The sequence below is a fragment of the Diadema antillarum genome, unplaced genomic scaffold (genome assembly GCF_040938485.1).
Source record: "Diadema antillarum isolate AM-2024a unplaced genomic scaffold, OU_Dant_1.0 seq00001129_RagTag, whole genome shotgun sequence".
In the NCBI taxonomy this organism is placed as follows: Eukaryota; Metazoa; Echinodermata; class Echinoidea; order Diadematoida; family Diadematidae; genus Diadema; species Diadema antillarum.
In genome coordinates, this window is record NW_027271942.1 from 40,637 (window position 1) to 62,329 (window position 21,693).

The 21,693-nt window shown below is 38.4% G+C and overlaps 2 protein-coding genes across 2 annotated transcripts in view; one reads left to right on the forward strand and one right to left on the reverse strand.

The window, feature by feature from the left end:
* Positions 1-537: 537 nt before the first annotated feature.
* On the reverse strand, positions 538-6,534 carry LOC139744014 (uncharacterized). Its single transcript, XM_071654479.1, has 7 exons — positions 6,403-6,534; positions 5,711-5,800; positions 3,977-4,164; positions 2,827-2,980; positions 2,162-2,269; positions 1,378-1,496; positions 538-541 (listed from the first exon to the last, which is right to left on the reverse strand). The coding sequence occupies exons 1-7, from the start codon at positions 6,532-6,534 to the stop codon at positions 538-540; spliced, it is 795 nt and encodes a 264-aa protein (XP_071510580.1).
* A 10,480-nt stretch (positions 6,535-17,014) lies between these two features.
* Positions 17,015-21,693, forward strand: part of LOC139744027 (reticulon-1-A-like) — a 47,928-nt gene continuing 43,249 nt past the window's right edge. The window contains exons 1-2 of the mRNA XM_071654491.1: positions 17,015-17,729; positions 21,566-21,601. Coding sequence (XP_071510592.1) covers positions 17,261-17,729; positions 21,566-21,601 — 505 coding nt within the window. The 5' untranslated portion in view covers positions 17,015-17,260. The remainder of the gene's footprint in view (positions 17,730-21,565; positions 21,602-21,693) is intronic.

A 21,693-nucleotide genomic window follows, 5' to 3' on the forward strand; every position in this document is an offset into this window, starting at 1 on the left:
AAATGAGAAGACTACAACAGTTGGTGACACCAGAGCAGTGATAATAAAGTAAATATTAAGAGAAAAGAATTGTAAGCATAAAATTCTATTTCTCTAGCACAATGAAAGAGCAATTGACTTATCTCTTTCAGAAAGCAGGGGGAATGATATATCACCCTTGACATTACATCAGTAACAAGTAAAGGAATATGTATTTTTTTTTTTTACAAAATATAATTTTGTGGAATTATCTTCATTTTTTGTTGTTCTGCAGTGATGCCACGGTTATAGTCTTCTCATCCAGCGATGGTGTCACACAAACTTTACAAATTCACAAATTTTGAACACAATGTCTTATTTTAAGCTTCACTGATGTTTTCTTCTAATAATGCTGCATTCACTCAGGGGAAAATTCCCCTTTAATTACACATGTATTATACATAGCAGAAGTCTGCTTACCACATTTATTCCAGCAAAGGCAACTCTCTTTCAAGGCATTAATAGGACATTTTTAATCCTCTTTTCACAACATTTTCATTGAACATTTAAAGGACAAGTTCACCTTCATAAACATAAGGATTGAGAGAATGTAGCAATATTAGTAGAACACATCATTGAAAGTTTGAGGAAAATCAGACAATCCGTTCAAAAGTTATGAATTTTTGAAGTTTTTGTGCAGTACCCGCTGGATGAGAAGACTACTGCAGTGTATGAATAACTTAGATGTCACATGCGTACAACAATATAAGGAAAATATAAAGAGAATATCACAAAATTCCATCTTTTGAAAAAAGTACACATTCCCCTGACTCGTTACCGATAAATGTTATGGGTAATATTACTCCCCCTGCCTTTAGAAAGAGGCAAGTCAATTGCTCTTTTATCATACGAAAAAAGTGAAAATATGTTGAATTTTCTTTTATATTTTCTTAATACTGTTGTACGCATATGACTCACAAGCTGTAGTAGTCTCCTCATCCAGCGGTTCCAACACAAAAATTTAAAAAATGAATAACTTTTGCATCGATTGTCCAATTTTCCTCAAACTTTCACTGATGTGTTCTACTAATATTGTTGCATTTTCTCAATCCTTATGTTTATGAAGGTGAACTTGTCCTTTAACATCAAAGTGCAGCAAGACCAGCAGATGGCAAGTTATCATCTTAGCCATCCAATGGTCAGTATTCAAATAATAATAATACATTCTGCTTATATAGTGCATGTTACACTGAAGTCTCTATGCGCTTTTCAACAATTCCTATATATGATAAAAAAACAAAGAGAAAATATATATGTAATACAATACAAATAATAAGAATAAAAAGGACAGGTCCATTTGAAATACACACTGCACAGAAGCCCATTTGAAATACATGCTGCAAAGAAGGGTACACATACCTCTTCAGTTTTTGCAGCAGTAGACCAATGCATTCACAGGATTCCATGTGGCAAGAACAGTGTGCTTCCGTCAGACTCAGGGATTTCAGATTCTTCAGGCTCTGTAACTCAACATAAGTCTGAATAACAAACAATAAACAAAATACAAAATCACACATAAAAGCCAAAAGAATTACATAAACAATAAAGACAAGACAAACACACTTTAGATATCCATTCTAAAATAAGAAGATATGTAAGACTGAACAAATGTTTCATTATGCATATATTTCAATAAGGCCAAATTTTGACAGAATTAAAAGATCACTACTGAGTATTCCCTTAACTATGCAATTTCCCACAAATTTTCATCTTTGTCATTCCTATTTCCCATAATAATTTGAAGCATAATCACCTATCAAGCCTTAAACTGATATACGACAACCTGACATAAAACAGATAAACTGATATATAACAACCTGACATAAAACAGATAACACACACTCTCTCTATAAAGCTTTGGTTCCAGGCTCGCTCTCTCTTTCTCTCTGTCACAATTATCTCTGCTAGAAATTAGTCAGCATCAGTGACCATTGCACTCCTGTTATAACGAACATGATTACACCAAAATTTACAATGAAGTGAAAATTCAGGTCCCAAAATTATTGTCTGTATACCTCAATACACTTAATTGTTCAGTTTTAGTGAAATTTTAATACTATTAAAATGAAAGAGAACTGCTGTTCCTGAGGATTCATTAGAATGGAAGTCGCCTGTATCACCGAGCAAAATGCAACAACTTTACCAGCGGTATGAAATGTGAGCAGCTGCCAAGCTCAAGGTGTTCAAGGTTTTGAAGGGCTCCAAGAAACTGAACAGAGCCTGTGTCCAGGTTTTTGAAGTTTGTCAGCACCTAAAAAAGGAGTGAATTTAATGGAAAAAAAAAAAGAAAAAGACATGAATATATCACTGAACACTGTATGTAATGGTCAGACTGATGACAAGTACAACACACATATCGTATGTACCAAATAATAGCTGACACATAATCAGAATTCTGTGTACCTGATTAAACTGAAAAACAAGTGAACACAGTATGTGGAAACTAACAGCATATTTTTTTATCTTGCAGATTAAGCCTTGAAAAAGGTTATCAGTTTTTCTTCAGAGGTGACTCTTTTAACAGAAAAATGGTTTTACATGCATATTACAAACTGTAAAAGCAAATATGTAACTTCTTGTGACATTGTGAAAACTTTAAGGCTGTTTTCACACTGTAAGTATGAAAGCAAAAACCATGCCTTGTGAATGATGAAACGGGGGCATATAGTGGACCACTGCATAACAAGATACTTTTGATGTAGCCCAGCAGAAAGTCTGCTTGATATTCATTGTCAAGACTGTGGAGTCAGCTTTCGTCTAGAATAAAATCTCTATAAAATATATCCAAGAACTTCAATCATGCCTTACCAGTTTCTTCATCCTCCGTAGCTGTCCCAGGTGTTCCGTTCCCCCAGACAAGGCGATGGCGGGGAGGCTGAGAGCATAGACTGAGCTTATCTTCAGTTCCACCAGGCTCTTTAGGGCACCAAAGCAGCCAATGTCACACAGGATTTCCAGCTCCCTTTGGGGAAACGGATAAGGGTATGGAGCTGGGCAAGTTGAGGGGGATGAGAAGGTCATCACATGCGGACATAGCCAATCTTGAGTCCATTCTTTAGAAGAATGTACCCGGTAATTAAACTTGCTATATGTCTTCTTGTAATCAGTGTTTGACTTTTCTCTCTGATTAAAAATATTTCTTTTTCCATGGAAAACTAATTGTTACCACAGATGATATGGAATCATTTGTTCTTTTAAATGGAAATGTACTGCTTCAAGAAATTGACACTGGAAATGTTCTAACATAAAATTTTAAACAACAAAAAAGCATTCCTTGCTGATCAAGAGAAGTAATGTGGAAGAAATGCTCATCTATTCACCTTTCATGTAATCACTTCACACTGAGATAAATCAATTCAAAATAAAATTATTTTATGCAGATTTTCAAACATTATATCACAGTTGGTCTCTAAATTAATCACTGTAATTCTGTTCACAGAATTGACATAAGTTACACAAAAAATACCAACAAATTAAACTCATAGAAAAGGCAAGAAACATTCTGGCAATGTAGATAATAGTTACGTTCAGCTACGTATGTTACGAGGATAGCTATCTTTGAGGATAAGCTCTGGCCCCCTAACTATGACAGGCATTCACACGACGAAGCTCATCCTTGAAGGTAGCTTTCCTCAAGGATAGGCTCACTGCCCCCCCCCCCCCCCCCCCCCCCCCGTAACTACACTTATCTACAAGTTCCAATCAACAAGTTCTGTCTACACAATGCTTAACTACGAGTGGGACCCCCACATGGCTCGTTGATGGAGCACTAACCCTGAGATATCACATCTTCGAATTAACAGCAAGCTAGATATCAATGACTGCGTCTACATGGTGCTTGACTACGAACTTATCCTCAAAGACAGCTATCCTCAAGGTCAAGGATCATCGTCTGAATGTAACTAATGTTTCTGAAAGGTATGAACACTGGATGAAATGTGTTTGGGGTTTGACGTACCTTGAGGGGATTGAGGGTAATATACATGTAGCATGAAGAATTTTCAGCTGCTGCATTCCTGCCACGATGGGCCACAAATCCTGCTTTTCGATGACACCAAAGTAGAGAGCCACCACATTCTTCCTCTTGCATATGAATGGTATTGCTTTTCTCGGAGAAAAGTTGGGATCCACACATGCATGGAAATCCTAGCACGCAGAAAACAAAAGGCATCATTGCTTCAGGTGGCATATGTTTACATTTATCTATAGGCATAAATCATACAAGGTACATGTATGTACATAGAGGCTAATCATCGATAATAAAAGCTCACCCCTTAACCTTAATTAGGCCGGGCTATGGGTAGATGATAGAGCCGGGGCGGGGGCCTCCCAGGCCCCCCCCCCAGATCTCTGCCGTCGACCATGGGATCGTGACGAAAATTGGCACACACATTGCCTATGACATAATCTAAAGTACCATGAAGTTAATTTTTTTTTTAATTATCATTTATGTTAAATTATGCTAATTTATGCATAATGATGCATGAAATCAGACAATTTGGTATAAATCACTAAACAATAATGAAGGTCAAAACAGGCACATTTTTTGTGTAAATATTCTTTTTAGTGTCATTAGCAAATGTAAGAGAAAAAAATTGTGCAATCAGAAAAAATTTCTTAAGTATCTTATTGTTTTTTTGAATTTCTTATGTATTTTTCTGTTTTTTCGACGAAATTTGTCCGCGACATTGTTCCGAACAAGAAAATATGTTATTAATTGATTTTAATCAATAAAACCCCCACATAATCATGCTTTTATGAAATTTGCCAGTAAACACAGTTTGCATTGAAATTGTACACAAATTCACGTTTTTGAGCAATTTTTGGTCTGACATGCACGTACATATTTTTTCGCAACTTCGGAACCGCGTGCCCAGGCATCGCAAATTTGGAGTTAAAAGATGTGGGAGACTCGAAAGAAAAAAGTCATGAAATGTTACAGCGATAGCTTTTCGCGATAGCGATACATCGCGCGAAACGTCGAGAGGCCCCGGCCTGGTTAAACTACGAGCATCCACACAACACCCAATCTTTAAAAGTGAGAGTCTCACTTAACCCGTTGAGGACGAGTCCCGAGTATACTCGGGCAGGTGTCTATGGGAAATACGTGTTGTGTCAAAATCAGTCCGTCCTCAACGGGTTAATGACTAAACCACAGAACAAGAAGAAATACATTCATGCAGCACCACTGATAAACCCAATGATGAGCAACAATACAGAAGTGCAATTAATAGCTGTACACACTGAAGGTTGACCCAGAAGCTAAGAGAGAATGAAGTTCATTGAGAGGTTATGCTAACTTTTTATGTTTGTTTATTAATGTGTCAACACATGGGTTGTACATACATGGGTTTCAACTTGTCAAGAATATCAAAATTCATTTCCAGCAGCATTTCCATTCTATGATTTTAGTTCAAAATGCCATTTACTTTTACCCAAGCAAATAGCTTCTTCCATCGAAAGCAATGACAGAAAATATACATTTTTGAAGAAAAAAAAATTGAATAAAACGAAAACTGTTGAAAACCTAGGCTCAAATGCCAGGAAATCATCTAACAGAGTGTCCAACATGGACAGCTAGAGTCAGCCACATTGGTGATTTTGTCACTTGCAACAGAACTCTCTTGATATATTTGTTCACGACATACAATTGTAAGATACCACTACAAATTCTCTACATGTTCAAGCTCACCAGACATGTTGTCCCAAGTCTGTCCAGTTTCTTCCACAGGCTTCTAGGCAGATTATCCACTATGGTTCCCTCAAAAGACACTGTTCTCCACTGGAGTCATGGAAACAGAAACAAAAAGATCAATGCAGACAGAAAGGATGTCAAGTTCTGTTGTAAGAGGACTGCCAATTTAATATGTGAAATAAGACAATCTTGCCTATTCATTACGTTCATATCATGTTTTGAATCTGTGCTTGTTGGGTAGCCTCAGCACATGGAAAAGACAGAGCTCATAGCCACACTGTTCTGAGAGGAAGGTCAAGCCTTGGAACTGGATCTGAGCTTGGGTTTTCATGAACACTATATGACATGCATTGTGCACATGATCACAGTGGACTGTGCACATGATCACAGTGGACTGTGTCAGAAGACAATCTGGAGAGAATATATCATTTTTATGATGTATATACGACTTTGTTGTTCTACTTCCACAAGAGAATTCCAGCCTAAAATCAGTGAATTTCTGTTCTACGGGGATGCCAGTTAGAATGAAAGTGAGGGCCTGAAATGTATCTACATGAAGCTACTTTGAACACGAAAAAGCCTGAACTTTGATACTACCAGGGTCTGAAGTCAGGCTTTTGCCTGAAAACTGGCATCCCTGATTCTATTATTCAACAGACAAGGCCAAACAGTATGCTTTGGGTACTGACCAAACAAGGAGTCTTCGATAATCTTCTCCACTGCTTGCTGACACCACTAGCAGCAACAAGATCCTTGAGTGGAAGGTGTCCCAGAATGCTGAAGACAATCTCTGCTGCAAATTCCTGCAATGAGGGACCCATATTGACTCCTGTCAGTGTTGGTAGAGGTAGCACCGATGCTTCCTTTGAAGCATTGGCAATAACCTGACTGTTCACTGTGATCTGATGGAGATATGTACACACACATACACACAAACATGCAAATAAGAACAAAAGAAGAGAACAGGATCATTACTATTTTTAATTCCTTGCAGAAAGGTAGAGTCACTGGAGACAAGATAAAACACCTGCAACAATCTTCTTTGTGTGAGATCATAGTAAGTTGACAAAGTTCATTTCGGGGAAGACTTCCTTTTGCGGCAGCCATCCAATTTGAAAAAACAAAACAAAACAAAACAAAACAAAACTTAAATGATGATACCATTCACATCAGAAATTGACAGATCCTGTCAACTGCAGATTTCCTACTCGAAATTGTGGGCCCAGATCATATTCCCACGTAAGAGTTTATGAAGAATGAAATCTGTCACCAGGACAACCACTGTGGTTACAATAAGACTACCACTGAGACAGTTTTAATGGTAACTTTAGTTAAAAGTAAAACACTGAAATAATGAATACATGAATTCTAGTCAAAAGTCAAATACTGAAAAAATTAACACATATGCAAAACTGACAAGCATGCAGCCATTTAGCTATACAAAGTACTGTCACAAAATGCTGTGCAACAAAGCATGGTGCCTGGTCAGGTTAGGAAACACTTCTCTTTCAGCTCTGATCTCTCCTTTGATTAGCTTAGCATTTGATAGATACAGAAAATCTAAGTGTCATTTATCAATTACGCCAAAAGAATTAAAACACTTAAAGTCACACATCATTGTTGGTATGTTGCTACGTATATGGACCTACCTTTGTTGATTCATTCCCAAGTTGTACTTCTGCTTTCATCTCCATTGCATTTTTTGCTCTTTTTCCTTTATATGCACAGCTCCTTTATCACTGAAGTCACCTCTGCCATCTACCACAAACTAAGAGACAAAACACAAAGAAGTAGTATGAAATCATTTGATTACCAAAGGCATCCCCCACTGCAATACAGTCCTATCATCGTTTTTCAGAAACAAAAACAAACAAAATGAGTTTTGAAAGAAAAAAACAAAGAAAAGCTTCTACTTTGTGACGATTCAATTCAACAGAAAGTCATCATATTCAATGTGTGTACACTAAGTCAGGGTTAGATATGAAAACTTGAGTAAAATATTTGAGCAGTGCTTCGAATTTTTACCAACTCAAAAAGAAAGTTCCAATCCAAAGTGCTAGACAGTTTTACCTAGCCACCTGGACAAGATAGTGCACACTCCATACTGGCCCCATTATGAAGCAGGACCAGGACAATCGCATGAAATGAAGTCACACTGGATGTCTATTAAAGGACAAGTTCACCTTCATAAACATAAGGATTGAGAGAATGTAGCAATATTAGTAGAACACATCATTGAAAGTTTGAGGAAAATTGGACAATCCGTTCAAAAGTTATGAATTTTTGAAGTTTTTGTGCAGTAACCGCTGGATGAGAAGACTACTGCAGTGTGTGAATAACTTAGATGTCACATGCGTACAACAATATAAGGAAAATATAAAGAGAATTTAACAAAATTTCATCTTTTGAAAAAAGTACACATTCCCCCGATTCGTTACCGACAGATGTTATGGGTAATATTATTCCCCTTACCTTTAGAAAGAGGCAAGTCAAGTGCTCTTTTATTATGCGAAAAAAGTGAAAATATGTTGAATTTTCTTTACATTTTCTTTATACTGTTGTACGCATATGACTCACAAGCTGTAGTAGTCTCCTCATCCAGCGGTTCCAACACAAAAATTTTAAAAATTCATAACTTTTGCATCGATTGTCCAATTTTCCTCAAACTTTCACTGTGTTCTACTAATATTGTTGCATTCTCTCAATCCTTATGTTTATGAAGGTGAACTTGTCCTTTAACCAAACTAATTACAAGAGAATCTTTTATAGTTTCTCTAGAAATAAGATGTCCTCAGGAAGATCTCACTCGGGTTTTGATGACAGAATGGTTTTAGTTTATAAGTTATCATTCTATTTCAATGGCACATGTATCTGATTTTAGCCAAAACTTTAGATTGTGTATGGCTGCATCTTCAGCTACATCTAATCTGTAAAATTATGTTCCAAGTCCTTTAGCCCCCCCCCCCCCCCCATATATTCATTTGACTTCACTGGTGCTTATTAGTTAATAACACATATTTGTAAATAATAACATCTACTACATTCTACACTCACATGAACACAATTTAAAGAAAGATCACAATGATTTCATATTCAAATGAAGAAAGTGTTCTGACGTCCCCTAAAATTATAGAAATACTCAAACATTTCTTTGAAGTTTTATTGATGATGAAAGTTTAGAATCTACACTGTCCACCAAAAATCCTCAATGTTTGGTGCAATCTTTATGACATTCGACAATTTCTACCACAGCTAGAGAGCGGACGAAAAACACTCAGTAGGGACTCAAACTGTTTTAGTCAACTATGATTGCAGCTTGCAATTGGAGGACTAAAGAAGAGGTCGCAAGATGTCAGCTTAAACTCAAGCCCTGGCTGTTTTAACAGACCTTACCCTGATAACATAGGAGCAATGTTCGGAGAACAAAATCCCTTGCCTCTGGCAATAAAACTGCAGAAGAGAGCGAGAGGCACCAAAAATCTTCTCTGGCCAGGTTTCCATAAGAACCTGCCAGTTCGATCATGTACGAAGGGGGTCTCTGGTTAAGATCCATGCAAATGATCGGTTAGTGGTGTGTTTGGACTATTACACTATTGGGTGTCGAGTGTATGCAAGGAAAGTTACTTCGAGAGCATCTTGCAGAAGGGCCGTCAGAGTAATGTCGGGGTAAATTACTCTAGATGCCCACTCCCCCCCCCCCCCCCAGGCGGTCAACCATACACATAATGATATGCTTGTTCCAGATTCCTACAAATACACCCTTCAAGGAGGGAAATGGGTTAGGATTTTGACCCCCTATCACAGGCTGTTGGAAGGGGAGCCATCAAAATTACCCCCCTATTTTAAGGTTTTGGAAGGGAGGCCAGCAGAATTGCCCCCTAAACACATGCTTTTGGAAGGGAACTAATAAAATTACCCCCTAAATAAAGGAAAAAGCACTTAGATAAAGTATGTCCACAATTTCAGCACCTGCATGGACAAGAATAATATTTAGAGACATTCTTCTGCTGAATGAACCAGAGATCTACTTCCTGTAGCACTTTTCCTTCACTCAGGGTCCAGGCTGGAATTTCCACAACCCCAGGGCACTCCTTCACACAGTTCAGGCTGATCGCAGTTAGGATTTCTATAGACCGATGGTATCTGTCTCTTCAAAGTGGGCTTCTTATCCAACATTGGGACATGTACATAATGGTGAGCCCTAGGCCTGTCCCAATGTCAGATAAGAAGCCCACCGTGAAGAGACAGATACCATCGGTCTAGAATTTCTACAGATTGACATGTACGTCTGAAAGATGTTGGGGAAAGATTTGTAAACTAGGTCCTAAAAAATTAGAAATATTTCAGGGGGAAATGATAAAAGACCCCCATTCCAAGGAATTTTCAGATATTTTTCCCTCAAGCTGACCCCCAAAATATACCCCTTTCCCGAAAAATAGGGAACATGCATGCGGTATGGATGTCCATCTGAGTGGGGGTAAGAGGTTAGCGTTAGATGGCTGATGGGCGGAATTTGGCATAAGTTATGGTGACAACAATCAAGCAATTACAGAATTACATTTTCTGGGGACCGTTTTAATAGGTGGAGTAGGCCTAAAAGAGATCACCCAGATATTGTCATAGATACGGTACTTTGGTTTGAAAGGCTCTGGAATAAAAACAGGGCTTTAATAATTAAGTTGTGTTAATTGTGTCTGATCAGTGCCACCTAATCGTTAAAAAAAGGCATTAAGACTAACCAGTGGACATCTAACAAACCCTTGGGCCTGAATGCTTCACATTCTCGTTCGCGCTTTTTTTTTAGAAGGCACAGATTGGGGCATGGTGCGTATTAAACCTATGGGAAACACGGGTTTAGGGTTAGGGTTAGGTTTAGGGTTTGATGGTTAGGGTTGGGGCTAGGGTTAGGGTCCCCAATCTGTGCCGTCTAAAAAAAACACGCTTCCCGTTCGGGCCAGCAATATGAATGATTATTAGGCAATACTCTTAGTCTTAAATTCTTCAGTCTCTGCACCGTTTCCCCTAGCAGCCCTATTTAGATCCTTTGCCTGGCCACATCCTCCTGGCAATATTGATATTGAATGTTATAATCCCCCATAGGCCTATGCCATATCATAAAGAAACAAAAGTCCTCATTCGATTGCAGACAATGCTCTAACGTTACAACTCTAATCAGTACAGTCTGTAGATTCTACTTTAGACATAGAATGCTAGTATATACAAAGATTCTACCCAGTCCTTGTTGATCAAAACAAACGCAGTAGTTCTAGAGTCTAAACGGAATGCGGAATCGATCAGGACGACATTTCTATTTAGGATATTAACTGTTAACCAGTTATTAGACCTAATTAAAATACTAACGGGTTAGCTCTTTTGTCTGTGTTGCCTTTCCATGTAATAGCAGAGAGAAATCTCCCAGAACACACACTACACAGGTTATAGAAGCTGAGAGGTTGATGCAGTCTAGTGAGTGACTCTGGTCGTCCTGGAGTCGACAACTCGCCGGTCGGGCCGGGCGGTCTGTATCTGGTCGTCGGGGATATGTTCCGCGGAGACTGCGTCTGGCTTCACGGACCCCCTCTTGTCTCCGGAGGAGAGCGATAACGTCAGAAAAATAAAAGACTCCTCCGGACAGACTGATCTTTCTGTCTAGGCGGAATCCACTACCATGCCATCGAGCAGGTCCACATCCTAGATCTTTTGTCTGTCTTGCTTGTGACTTGATACAGCAGTCGAGTCACACCTCCGCAGCGAATGAAGGTGAGGTTGGAAAGGCTTGAAAGACCCGCCCGCCGCTCGTTTGATGGCCCACCATTGCCGCCGCATTGACGATGTTCTTTTCTCGTGGGCCATATGCATGCATGGTATGGGCGCTGTATATACTATCATAACCAGCAGACGCCGTGCTTTTGTCGGTCTCTGTTTTTGTTGTTGTTGGTATCGCGTTTTTCTCTTGCGCCCTCTACCGCCATGGCTGTAGAGCGGGGGCACTTGCCCCTCCCAGAATAAAATTTTTGGGGGCAAAACGAGTTTTTGCCCCCCTCCCCCCAATGCCCCCTGTGACAAATAATTAATCAATTATTTAATGACAAAAATGAACAATAAAGGCACTTTTCTTGTCTTAAAGTTATCAATTTCATAACTGAAATTCATAATACACTGATAATATAATTTATTATATCTATACACTAATATTTACTTATGAGTAAATTTAGTGTATAGATGGTAGCCTCGCGTCCTCAAGTGTCCCCTCTGAAACATATCTTTAGTAAATCTTGAATTTGTCCTTTTCTTCTATGCTTTCTAGCAATATAAGAATAATTTTCATTGCTCGAACAATACGATCACGTTTAAGCTTTTAATTAATACATTTAAGACGAATGGCAAAGTGAAAGTGACTCTCTCGCTCAGCCCGTACTTATAGTGAAATGAATAGTTTTTATAAGTTATGATCAAAGTCCTTCGCAGTAATTTTTTTTTTAATTCCATAGAAGTTTGATTTAAAATGCTCTATAAACGCGACTTTAAACTCTGTTTTACAAAGTCAAGTCCTTACCGTGGGAGGGGAGTATCCCCCTCCCACACCTTCCCCCGCTCGGTTACTTCCCTCCCTCGCCGAGGATCTCACACCGCCACATACGCCATGGTCCTCCGTAGTTTTTTTTTTTTTTTTTTTTTTTTTTTTTTTTTTTTTTTTACTGTGTTTGATTCCCTTGACATTTGATTTCAAATGTTCTATAAACGCGACTGTAATACTCTGTTTTTTGTGGGTTTTTTAAATACAAAAAGTCCCTACCGTGGGGGGGGGGGGGTATCCCATATAATCCCTCGCCGAGGATCTCACACCGTCACGTGAATATACCCCCTTATATGTTATAATCATAGTCCTTAAATATCGCACTGATTTTTTTCACTATGTTTATTTCCCTAGAAATTTGCCTTTCTCTATAAACGCGACTTTTGCACTCTGATTTTACAAGAAGTCCCTATAAGGGGGGTATCCCTCTCCCACACCCTCTCCCACACCCTCTCCCCGCTCGGTCGCTTCCCTCCCTCGCCGAGGATCTCACATTAATTAATTAATGTGAATTAATGTGCCCCCGTCGAGATTTTGCCCCCCCCCCAAAAAAAAAACACCCAACAAAACCAACAACAAAAAACAAAAACAAAACAAAACCGAAGTGTTCCGGCGCGCTTGATCGGGATGTAAATTGCGGCACAACTGAGTTTCTTCAGCCAGATGCAAACGAATGCAGATGTGCAGAATATATTTTCACTGCATGCATGCCTTCCTCATTATTCTTATCAATCTACATCAACATCAATTAGAACTTGGTGTGGAATTGTCATTCATCATGAAGAAGTTTATATGTAAGCCATGTCAAGGAACCGGGGCCCTGTTTTATGAAGAGTTATGATAATATTGATGATATCGTATGTTGCCTTATGATATGCGCAGCCTGTGTGGTAAAGAAATTTATAATCGATCATTATCTTTTGATAAAACGATAAAACGTTGAATCCCTCTTGAAATTACATGGGAGCTGGGCACCTTTGAATGTTGTTATAGATAATGTCGCTCATGTTTCATCCAATCATCATTACGTCGCGCTTTGTCAATTTTGACTGAGGATAGTAGCAGAATCGCTGGCTAATGAGTAGGAGGTGTATATGGTAGACCCTGCATATAGGTATCTCACTGAGCGACGAATGTTTGCGAACGTATATAGCGAATTTTCATTCATTCATTTTCATTCATTCATTCATTCATTTATTTTTCATTTCCAACAAAAACATATAAATATATTACAAATATCGAATACAGTACATAAATTTCATTATACAAAGTAAAGGATAAGTTTACAGAAAACTTGTAAGTATACGAAAATGTTGGAAATGGGGAGGAATGCTAAAAAGCTGAGCTTGTAGGGTGCATTCCCCCCATATATTATATGATCGATTGACTGATATACATTGAAAATGGATGAAACAAAGAAACTAAGACAAAAAGACCTATAACCAAACTTATATCCGAAACAAAAAAAAAAACTGAACAAATCCTTACACCAAGTCGCTGTCATGCCGGAAGAGAGAGGAGAGAGAGAGAGACAGAGAGGGAGAGAGAAATAGAGAGAGAATGTGTGTGTGTGTGTGTGTGTGTGTGTGTGTATGAGAGAGAGAGAGAGAGAGAGAGAGGGAAAGAAAGCAACTTATTGCGGGAGTGAAGATAAAAGACAAAAAAAAAATAGGACACGAGAGGTAAAGTGGATGGATGGAGCCGCTCAGCTGTGATTTCAACAGAATATAAAGTTGGATTTTACACTTCTTTGCAACCAATAAAGAATCAACACAATTTTTCAATTTCATAAAATTGATATACAATTAATTTTCATAATGATATTTAGATAAATTCTTGTAACTGTTCAAAATATTTTTCTTCATATTACTCTCAAAAGAACTTAAACTTGGGGATGTCCTTAATCTGTTAGAAAAGTTGTTCCAATATTTAGGTCCAGCAAATGTAAATATAGATTGTGTAAACATAGTTCTATAGTTAAAGGCAGATGGAATTCATCTGAGTGACGAGTCGGAAATGGAACGAGCGGTTTCTCGCAAACATGCTTGTGAAAACAGACGGCAGCAAATTATTAGAAAGTTTATACATAACTTGGCCAAGACAATAATAATGAATATCGGTTATCTTTAAAATTTTGTTTTCAGAAAATAAAACATCGGTGTGGGCTCTCCAAGATACATGACAAATTAAATTTTAGCGAATCTTAGGTTTCGTCAACCCAGTGTTTGTAAACAGTTGCAATCAAATTCGCAACCAGGTTTCTTGTCGGTAACAGCTTTTCTTGACGCATAGAAATTTTGAACTTGTTCAAAATTTCTTTACGTCAAATTGAGACATGGAAAATTGTTTGCGACAATGAAAACTGCTTGTGAGCTTGATTGCAACTGTTAACGAACTGGACTGCAACTTTTTACGATCCCGACGAAACCTAAAGGGGTATCTCACTGAGCGACGAATGTTTGCGAATGTAACGAATCAGTTAGGTTTCGTCCAGGATCCGTAAAAATTTCCACTTTTACGCAACAGGAACCGACCATGAAAAAACACACACACAAAAAAAAAATGATGCACTAGACTAGTCTATACAGGGAGGTGGAAAATCAACAAAATTGAAGAATACAATTAATAGCAACAGGAAAATATCTACTACGTTATTACATACAAAAAATGGATATCCATATTAGCATTTTATTGAATTTATTTGGGCATTATTCAGGGCTGCGCTACAGTTTTTGAAAGGGGGTGCATGGGTGTCTAAATCGCCTGTTCCAGTCAAGAAGAAAGGACATCAAAAGACAAGAGAAACAACAGCAAAAAAGTCTTCATAATACTTTTAAGGTCTGATTTTCCGCCGAAAGTCGGCTGACAAGCAAGAAACAAAAAACAAACAAACAAATAAAAACAAGAACAAAAAGTCTTCATATTTTTGCTGCCTCTTCCCTCCACTTTGCATGGAAAAGAGTGGGACATTTTTGATCAATGTAAAGTGTGTGTGTGTGCCGGTCCGGTTATGGGCTTGTAATCGTGGTGATGGTGGCTATCGCCGATCATTCCCACCCCCCCCCCCCCCCCCCTCCCCTCCTCAGTATACGGATTTACGCCGTTGATTCAGTGTGGTACATTCAGCAAGGCCAAAAGCACACTACTTTGGAGACGATACAACCATTGCAGCAGTATACAGGGCCGGCGCACTGTTTTCAAAAGTGTGGGGGCCCACTTCCGGGTTTCATGAGCTAACAAGCAAAAAAAAAAAAAAAAAAAAAAAGAAAACAAAGGTCCTCAGCTCATCTCTACCCGTCCACTTCCAGGTTTCTTCAGCTGACAAGCAAAAAAAAAAAAAGGTCCTCAGCTCATTCTCTGCCCCCTCCCATTGTTGTGCCTCTTACGTACTTCCGGGTTGAAAAAAGTGTGGGGGCCCAAAGTGATGACACCTTATGTATTCCTTTGTATGGTGCACAAAAAGTGTGGGGGCCCGAGCCCCCACGGCCCCCACGGCTGCACCGCCCCTGCAGTATGCCCCCATAATGGCGACCACGGTTATCTGCGAAAAATTCACAAATCCTGGCACAATCGCCCTTCATCTCCTTTCAATTTTGGCCTGCATGCGATTACACTATTGTATTAATACGCTACAGCTTCTTTACGCTAAATCTGCCCTGAAGGCGACAGTGCCACGATGATGTACGACCAGCCAGCTCAGATGGATAGGCCCGATAGAGGTCTATGGCGGCTCTTATTGAATTGATTGGTTGATCAATCGCTCGATTGTCAAGCTGAGGATATTTCATTTCATTTATTTTCATTTCCAATAGAGAATCAGCATAAAATAGCATTTAAAGGTAATAGGAGCCAATACATTATTCTGCATGCTACATCAAAACATGATAATAATAAACACAATTATTGAGTCGAGAAGGCAATGCGAATGATGCATGTTACGGTTGAAAATGTTGAACGATCGAGGGAAGCTGAAAAGCCGATCTGGTAATAAATTCCCCTCATTTGGGCCTATAGATATGCATTCATGATTAATAGGTGGACGAATGGATCATAAGATTATTTACATGTATAATGCAAAATAAATGAGGCTCTGTTACTACACACAGTGACATTGGTTATTGTAAGTAGATTGCCTACATATTTACCAGCATTTAGAATAATAACGCCCTCATTGCACTCACCTTTTATTCATCTAGTAGGCCTACTAGCTAGTATAATCATTGGATTATTAATCTATTAACTTGCTAATACACTGTATAATATTTTAAAGATATTTTACTACAACCCCTGCCCCCCCCCCCAAAAAAAAAAAAAAAAAAAGCAAACCCACACACACAAAAACATGTTCTGTGTTTAGAGAGGACTGCATCATTTTTTAGTCATGACTTTTACTTAGTTCCAGTCGCAAAAAGTAGGCCTATGTTTTCTACTTTCAACCTCGACTATTGACTACTGGTTCACGACAACGGTTACTAGTACGTTAGAATAATGCTATGGTGAATTTATCACATCCTCTATTTTCATAAACGCGCGCCACAATATCGAGGATAACGGAAATACGTCATGCACTGGGTCGCCATCTTGCTCATTCATTGCATGCTCTCCGATCCTCCATCGAGCTAAGCGCTCTGCAAGGGACACACACACCACGCTGCAGACACACACATTGCCAATCTCACTGTCATCCTTTTTCACAGCCCCTAGACGTGTGTGTTGTGCACTCTGTGTGTGTTGTGTGCACTGATCTGGCTCGGCGGCGGGGCTTCGACCTAACCTGCCTCCTTTTCCTTCCCTTTTCATCATCAGTGATATGTGGCATGCAATGCTGATCTAGGCAATCATTAACTGTATGTGACCGTTACCCGTTATCATCAGCACTACCATCAATTATCGAGTAAACTGACGTTGCTGATCTGACCCGAACAGTTTGCCAGCGTGTTACCAGCTTGTAGCCTAAGCTCCAAATCGAAATGGCGGACTTTGACCAGTTTCAACCTGACTCGTCACAACAGTTTGTCGGAGATTACGACAATGATTTCGAGCGCGTAGATGCAGACAGACCTCTCACAATGAGTGACAACCCAGAAGAGGATCGGTACGTATCTGAGCAACCAGAGGCCCATTCTCAGCCAGTCCCCACTGGAGACTTACTAGGGTCTTTCGGGGATAGTTCTGCACCAGCGACTGACTTCAACAGGCCAGCAGATACTGGTTTCGGAGATTTCGAAACAGATGCTGTCAGTGCTCCCGACTCAACGGGCGGGACCCTCGGTGACTTTGATCACCTTCAGGATTTCAAACCAGAGGAAAGAATCGAAGAGCCCCTACCAGTCTCGCAACCACCGGCACCCGAACCAGCTCCAGTCGTCACTGGCTCAACATCTGTTCCAGAGAAACCAACACCAAGTCCAAGGTCACAGCAGGTTTCACAGTCAGTAGGTGAGATAATTGATAAAAAGAAAGATGAGTAGACCCATGATCTAGATCAAAATTATTATTATTATTTTAATTTGATGATTCCAATTACCATTGACTAGTGTTTTATTTAGCTGCATAAAATCTAAAACAAAAACAAAAACTAACAACTTAACACTAGTAATCACAGTGAGTAATGTTGATCTTAATTTAAAACTACGACAACAAGGTTTCAAATTATTATCCCTGTTGTGACAGACAGGGTACTTATTTGAGGCAGGGGCAGTTTCATTCATCAATATAAACAGCTAGATTCTAGAGTATAAAAGAGTGTCAAGTGTGCTTTAATAGTCATAATACAGAATTTCTGCAAAAGCAGGAGTTACTTGCAAATGTTGTGGGAAGTGAGGGTACTCTTGCACCTGATTGGGCATTTTCATCAATGAATGAAACGGGTCCTGATCCTGCTGCAAATAGGCACCTTGTCACAGACAGGGATGATTATTTCTATATCAAGGGGCTGTGATGTGGTGAACTTCCCTCTCGGACAGCATATACATATTATATTTTGGCAAAAAGTCAGACTACCAGATTTGAATATATTTAATAAGAAAATTCAGGCGTAGAAATTTATATTTTTCTGTGTCAGTGTATCATGTTCCATAGAGCATACTGTTAGTGTTATTGTGATTGCACTGAAGTCACTCATGGGAGACAGTGAAATTGTGTCTGTTGCCATGTAGAATGTCACATGAGATATCTTTTGATTATATTTCAGGAAAAAAAATACGAGAGCTTGATATGCTTTTGTTTTACCTTGGGATTCCCAAATTGTTGATCAAAATCAGTTCACGCTTAAATCCATGTCTACGTATGTGTTGTTGTTTTTAGGGGGATGGGGAAGTTAAATAAACTGACATTTCATGTGCACAGCAGGTGAGAAACAAAATTCTGTTCTAGACAAAGCTATATCGTGTGACTGATAGTATTCCTCATGAGGTGCCCATACCCAACACAGCGCTGCACACTGGCACTGGTCCGACGATCCCTGACCAGTAAAAATCCCTGTCAGACAAGTAACTTTTTCAGCAATGGACCAGTAAAAAGTGGAAAAATTGAGTGTTCCTACTGAGTACTGGTCCAACCTGTCTGTTGGACCAGTAGAAAAAATGGGTTAGTGTGCAGCCCTGCCCAACATAATCTCTCCACTGGTGTTGTAGGCACTGATTAGCAAGGTTTAATACAGTAGCTTCAAAAAATGGAGGTATGGGCTGCATGATTTTATGTTACCTGGGGGTGTTTCACAATGAATTTACAAATTAAGTCAGTGTTAAAGTTAAGATCAACTTAAACTCATGGTATACTGTGTGTGTCTTCAGTGGTATTCACCTTCTAATAAGATACATACACAATGATATTGAAAATGTTGGAGACTTGCTCATGCAGCCATCAATGTACAAAATAAAAGAAATTATGACAAAGGAAGTTGTCTGTTAAATTTGAAATGTAATCTTAAAAACATTAAGTAAAACTGAACAGGGATGCCACTCACCTTCTAATAAAATACTGTACATACACAATGATTTTGAAAATGTTGGAGACTTGCTCATGCAGCCATCAATGTACAAAATAAAAGAAAGTATGACAAAGGAAGTTGTCTGTTAAATTTGAAGTGTAATCTTAAAAACATTAAGTAAAACTGAACAGGGATGCCACTCACCTTCTAATAAAATACATACACTATGATATTGAAAATGTTGGAGACTTGCTCATGCAGCCATCAATGTACAAAATAAAAGAAAGTATGACAAAGGAAGTTGTCTGTTAAATTTGAAATGTAATCTTAAAAACATTACATGTAAGTAAAACTGAACAGGGATACCAGTGGCATACCATAAGTTTAATTTAATCATTTAAAACTTATAATAACTACAATGTATAACATTGTAATTTATATTCTTTGTGAAACACTCACAGATCTTGTCTATACAGAATCTCTCTGATATTCAGTAAAAATGAGGCTATAAGAAAAAATGAAAGTTTAAACTCAAAGCTTAATTCTTCAAACTATAGATCTTTTAAGTGACCGAATTAACCATACTTTTTACTTTCCATCTACAGCTGTAGGCAATGGTGTTTAAGAATAAGACATTAAACCATTCAGGAAAAAATGTATTAGCATGGTGATATTTGATCATGATAGAACTCTGTATGATGAATCACAGCATGGTGACATGCAATTCTCAAAACCTTTGTATCCTGTCAGTGTATGTGTGCGTGTGTTTGTATGTTATCAGGCAGCTTAGTAAGCAAATTTTTACAATTTCTGACGTTAAGCAAATATTCCTGTGACACATGCCAGACTTACATGCCAGACTCTTCCAAAACTGAATCTTTTTGTTCTAAAAGAAAACATGAAAAGCTTCATGGAATCATTGAATAAGAACTTGGAGAATTTGCATCCAAGATCATACAAAACATGACATACTAGGGAACTGATTTTTCATGAAGTGGATATGTTGTGGATGCAAGAAGTATCACATTGAGCTACAGTGTAGAACTCTGAATGTCAGCTAAATTAACACTGCTTGAAGACATAGATATCAAAGCTGTTGGAATTAGAAATGAAAGTTGACTGTATTTTCAGTGCTGATTTCTGTCTTCCCTAAGGTCATTTCAATTTGAAATTAGGGTTTTACTTTAAAACAAAAACAAACAGAACTAAGCTCTTGAATGTTGTTCAAGGTACAGTACCCTTACCTTATCTTTCCAGACACCAACAATATCTTTTCTGCTAAATCTGTGGATCCCAGTTTGCATGTTTGTGAGACTAAAGGCATGCAGAACATTGGCAGTAAGGCACAACCCACACAACTATTACTCATTTGCCTTGATATTGTAGATTTGACAGTGCAGGGATCTGTCACACACATTAACACATCAGCATAATTTATGCCTTTTAAAGAAGTGATTTTTCAAAGGAAGAGAATCTGACAGAATTATTTCATAGCATGTTATATACACTAGAAGCATTGGTAATTAAAGATTATCTATTGATAGAACATGTGCTAGATACATTGTACATTGTATGATAACCCTTTGATACCATTGCAAACTTGTCGTGTTGACATAATGTCAATGCAATTTCATACTGTAAAAGTGGATATTTTCGCATGATTGATTTTTCACACTCAGCGGGGTAAGATGAGTTTTGCGTGTTTTTAATTCCGCAAAATCAAGAAATCAACTGCAGAAACATATGGCAAGCAAAAATTTTGCTTGCTTTTATTTTTGCGCTAGTTTCTCGTTGCGCAAAATGCATGAAAATTTCAACTCCACGAAAATTTCCACTTTTACGGTAAATGATTGCATGTGCACCATATTCACCATTCAGAGCTATTTCTAATTCTCTCTAGCTTTCACTTGCACCTCTCACATCTACGTGTATATCATGGTGGTTCACTTTTAACAAATGTAATGGAATTAATGATCTGAGTATTTGTCAGTATTCATTTTGATATTGTTTTTATAAAGCCAAGGAAGAACAAATTGTCAAATGCTTGCTGGTTTACCATTAACTGATCAAGGCAGTCTTTAGCACTCAAGTTTACAAAGGAAATCCTATTTGTATATCTTTCTTAGTGAATAATTTTCTTGAGAAATCACCATTTAGATATTGCACGTAAACCAGCAGGCCTTCTCCCAAGGGCTGTGTCAAGAAGGTTTTATTCTTTATTTTGTGTTAACGTTCAACTTCTTGTCATTGAAAGAAAAAAAAAATAAAACCAACTTTTATTATCTTTATTGCATGTCAATTATTGCCATTTCCCATTTGCATGCATGTTTCTCTCTACCGACAGGTTCCTTGATTGATCTCTCCAAGCTCGACCCAAGAGGTAGATTTATCTCACTCTCTTGTGACTGGTATTGTATTCATGCTGTTGTGTATACCCGTACATATATGTACATCATTGGATCTGCTTTTCAG

What these genes read in the sequence shown, in the direction of transcription:
- LOC139744014 (XM_071654479.1), bottom strand. Translation starts at nt 6,534, where the DNA reads ATGGGTCCCTCATTGCAGGAATTTGCAGCAGAGATTGTCTTCAGCATT. An exon ending in TATCGAAGACTCCTTGTTTG is followed by an intron (nt 5,801 to 6,402) that starts GTCAGTACCCAA and finishes CCATGACTCCAG; the next exon opens with TGGAGAACAGTGTCTTTTGA. An exon ending in GACTTGGGACAACATGTCTG is followed by an intron (nt 4,165 to 5,710) that starts GTGAGCTTGAAC and finishes TCTGCGTGCTAG; the next exon opens with GATTTCCATGCATGTGTGGA.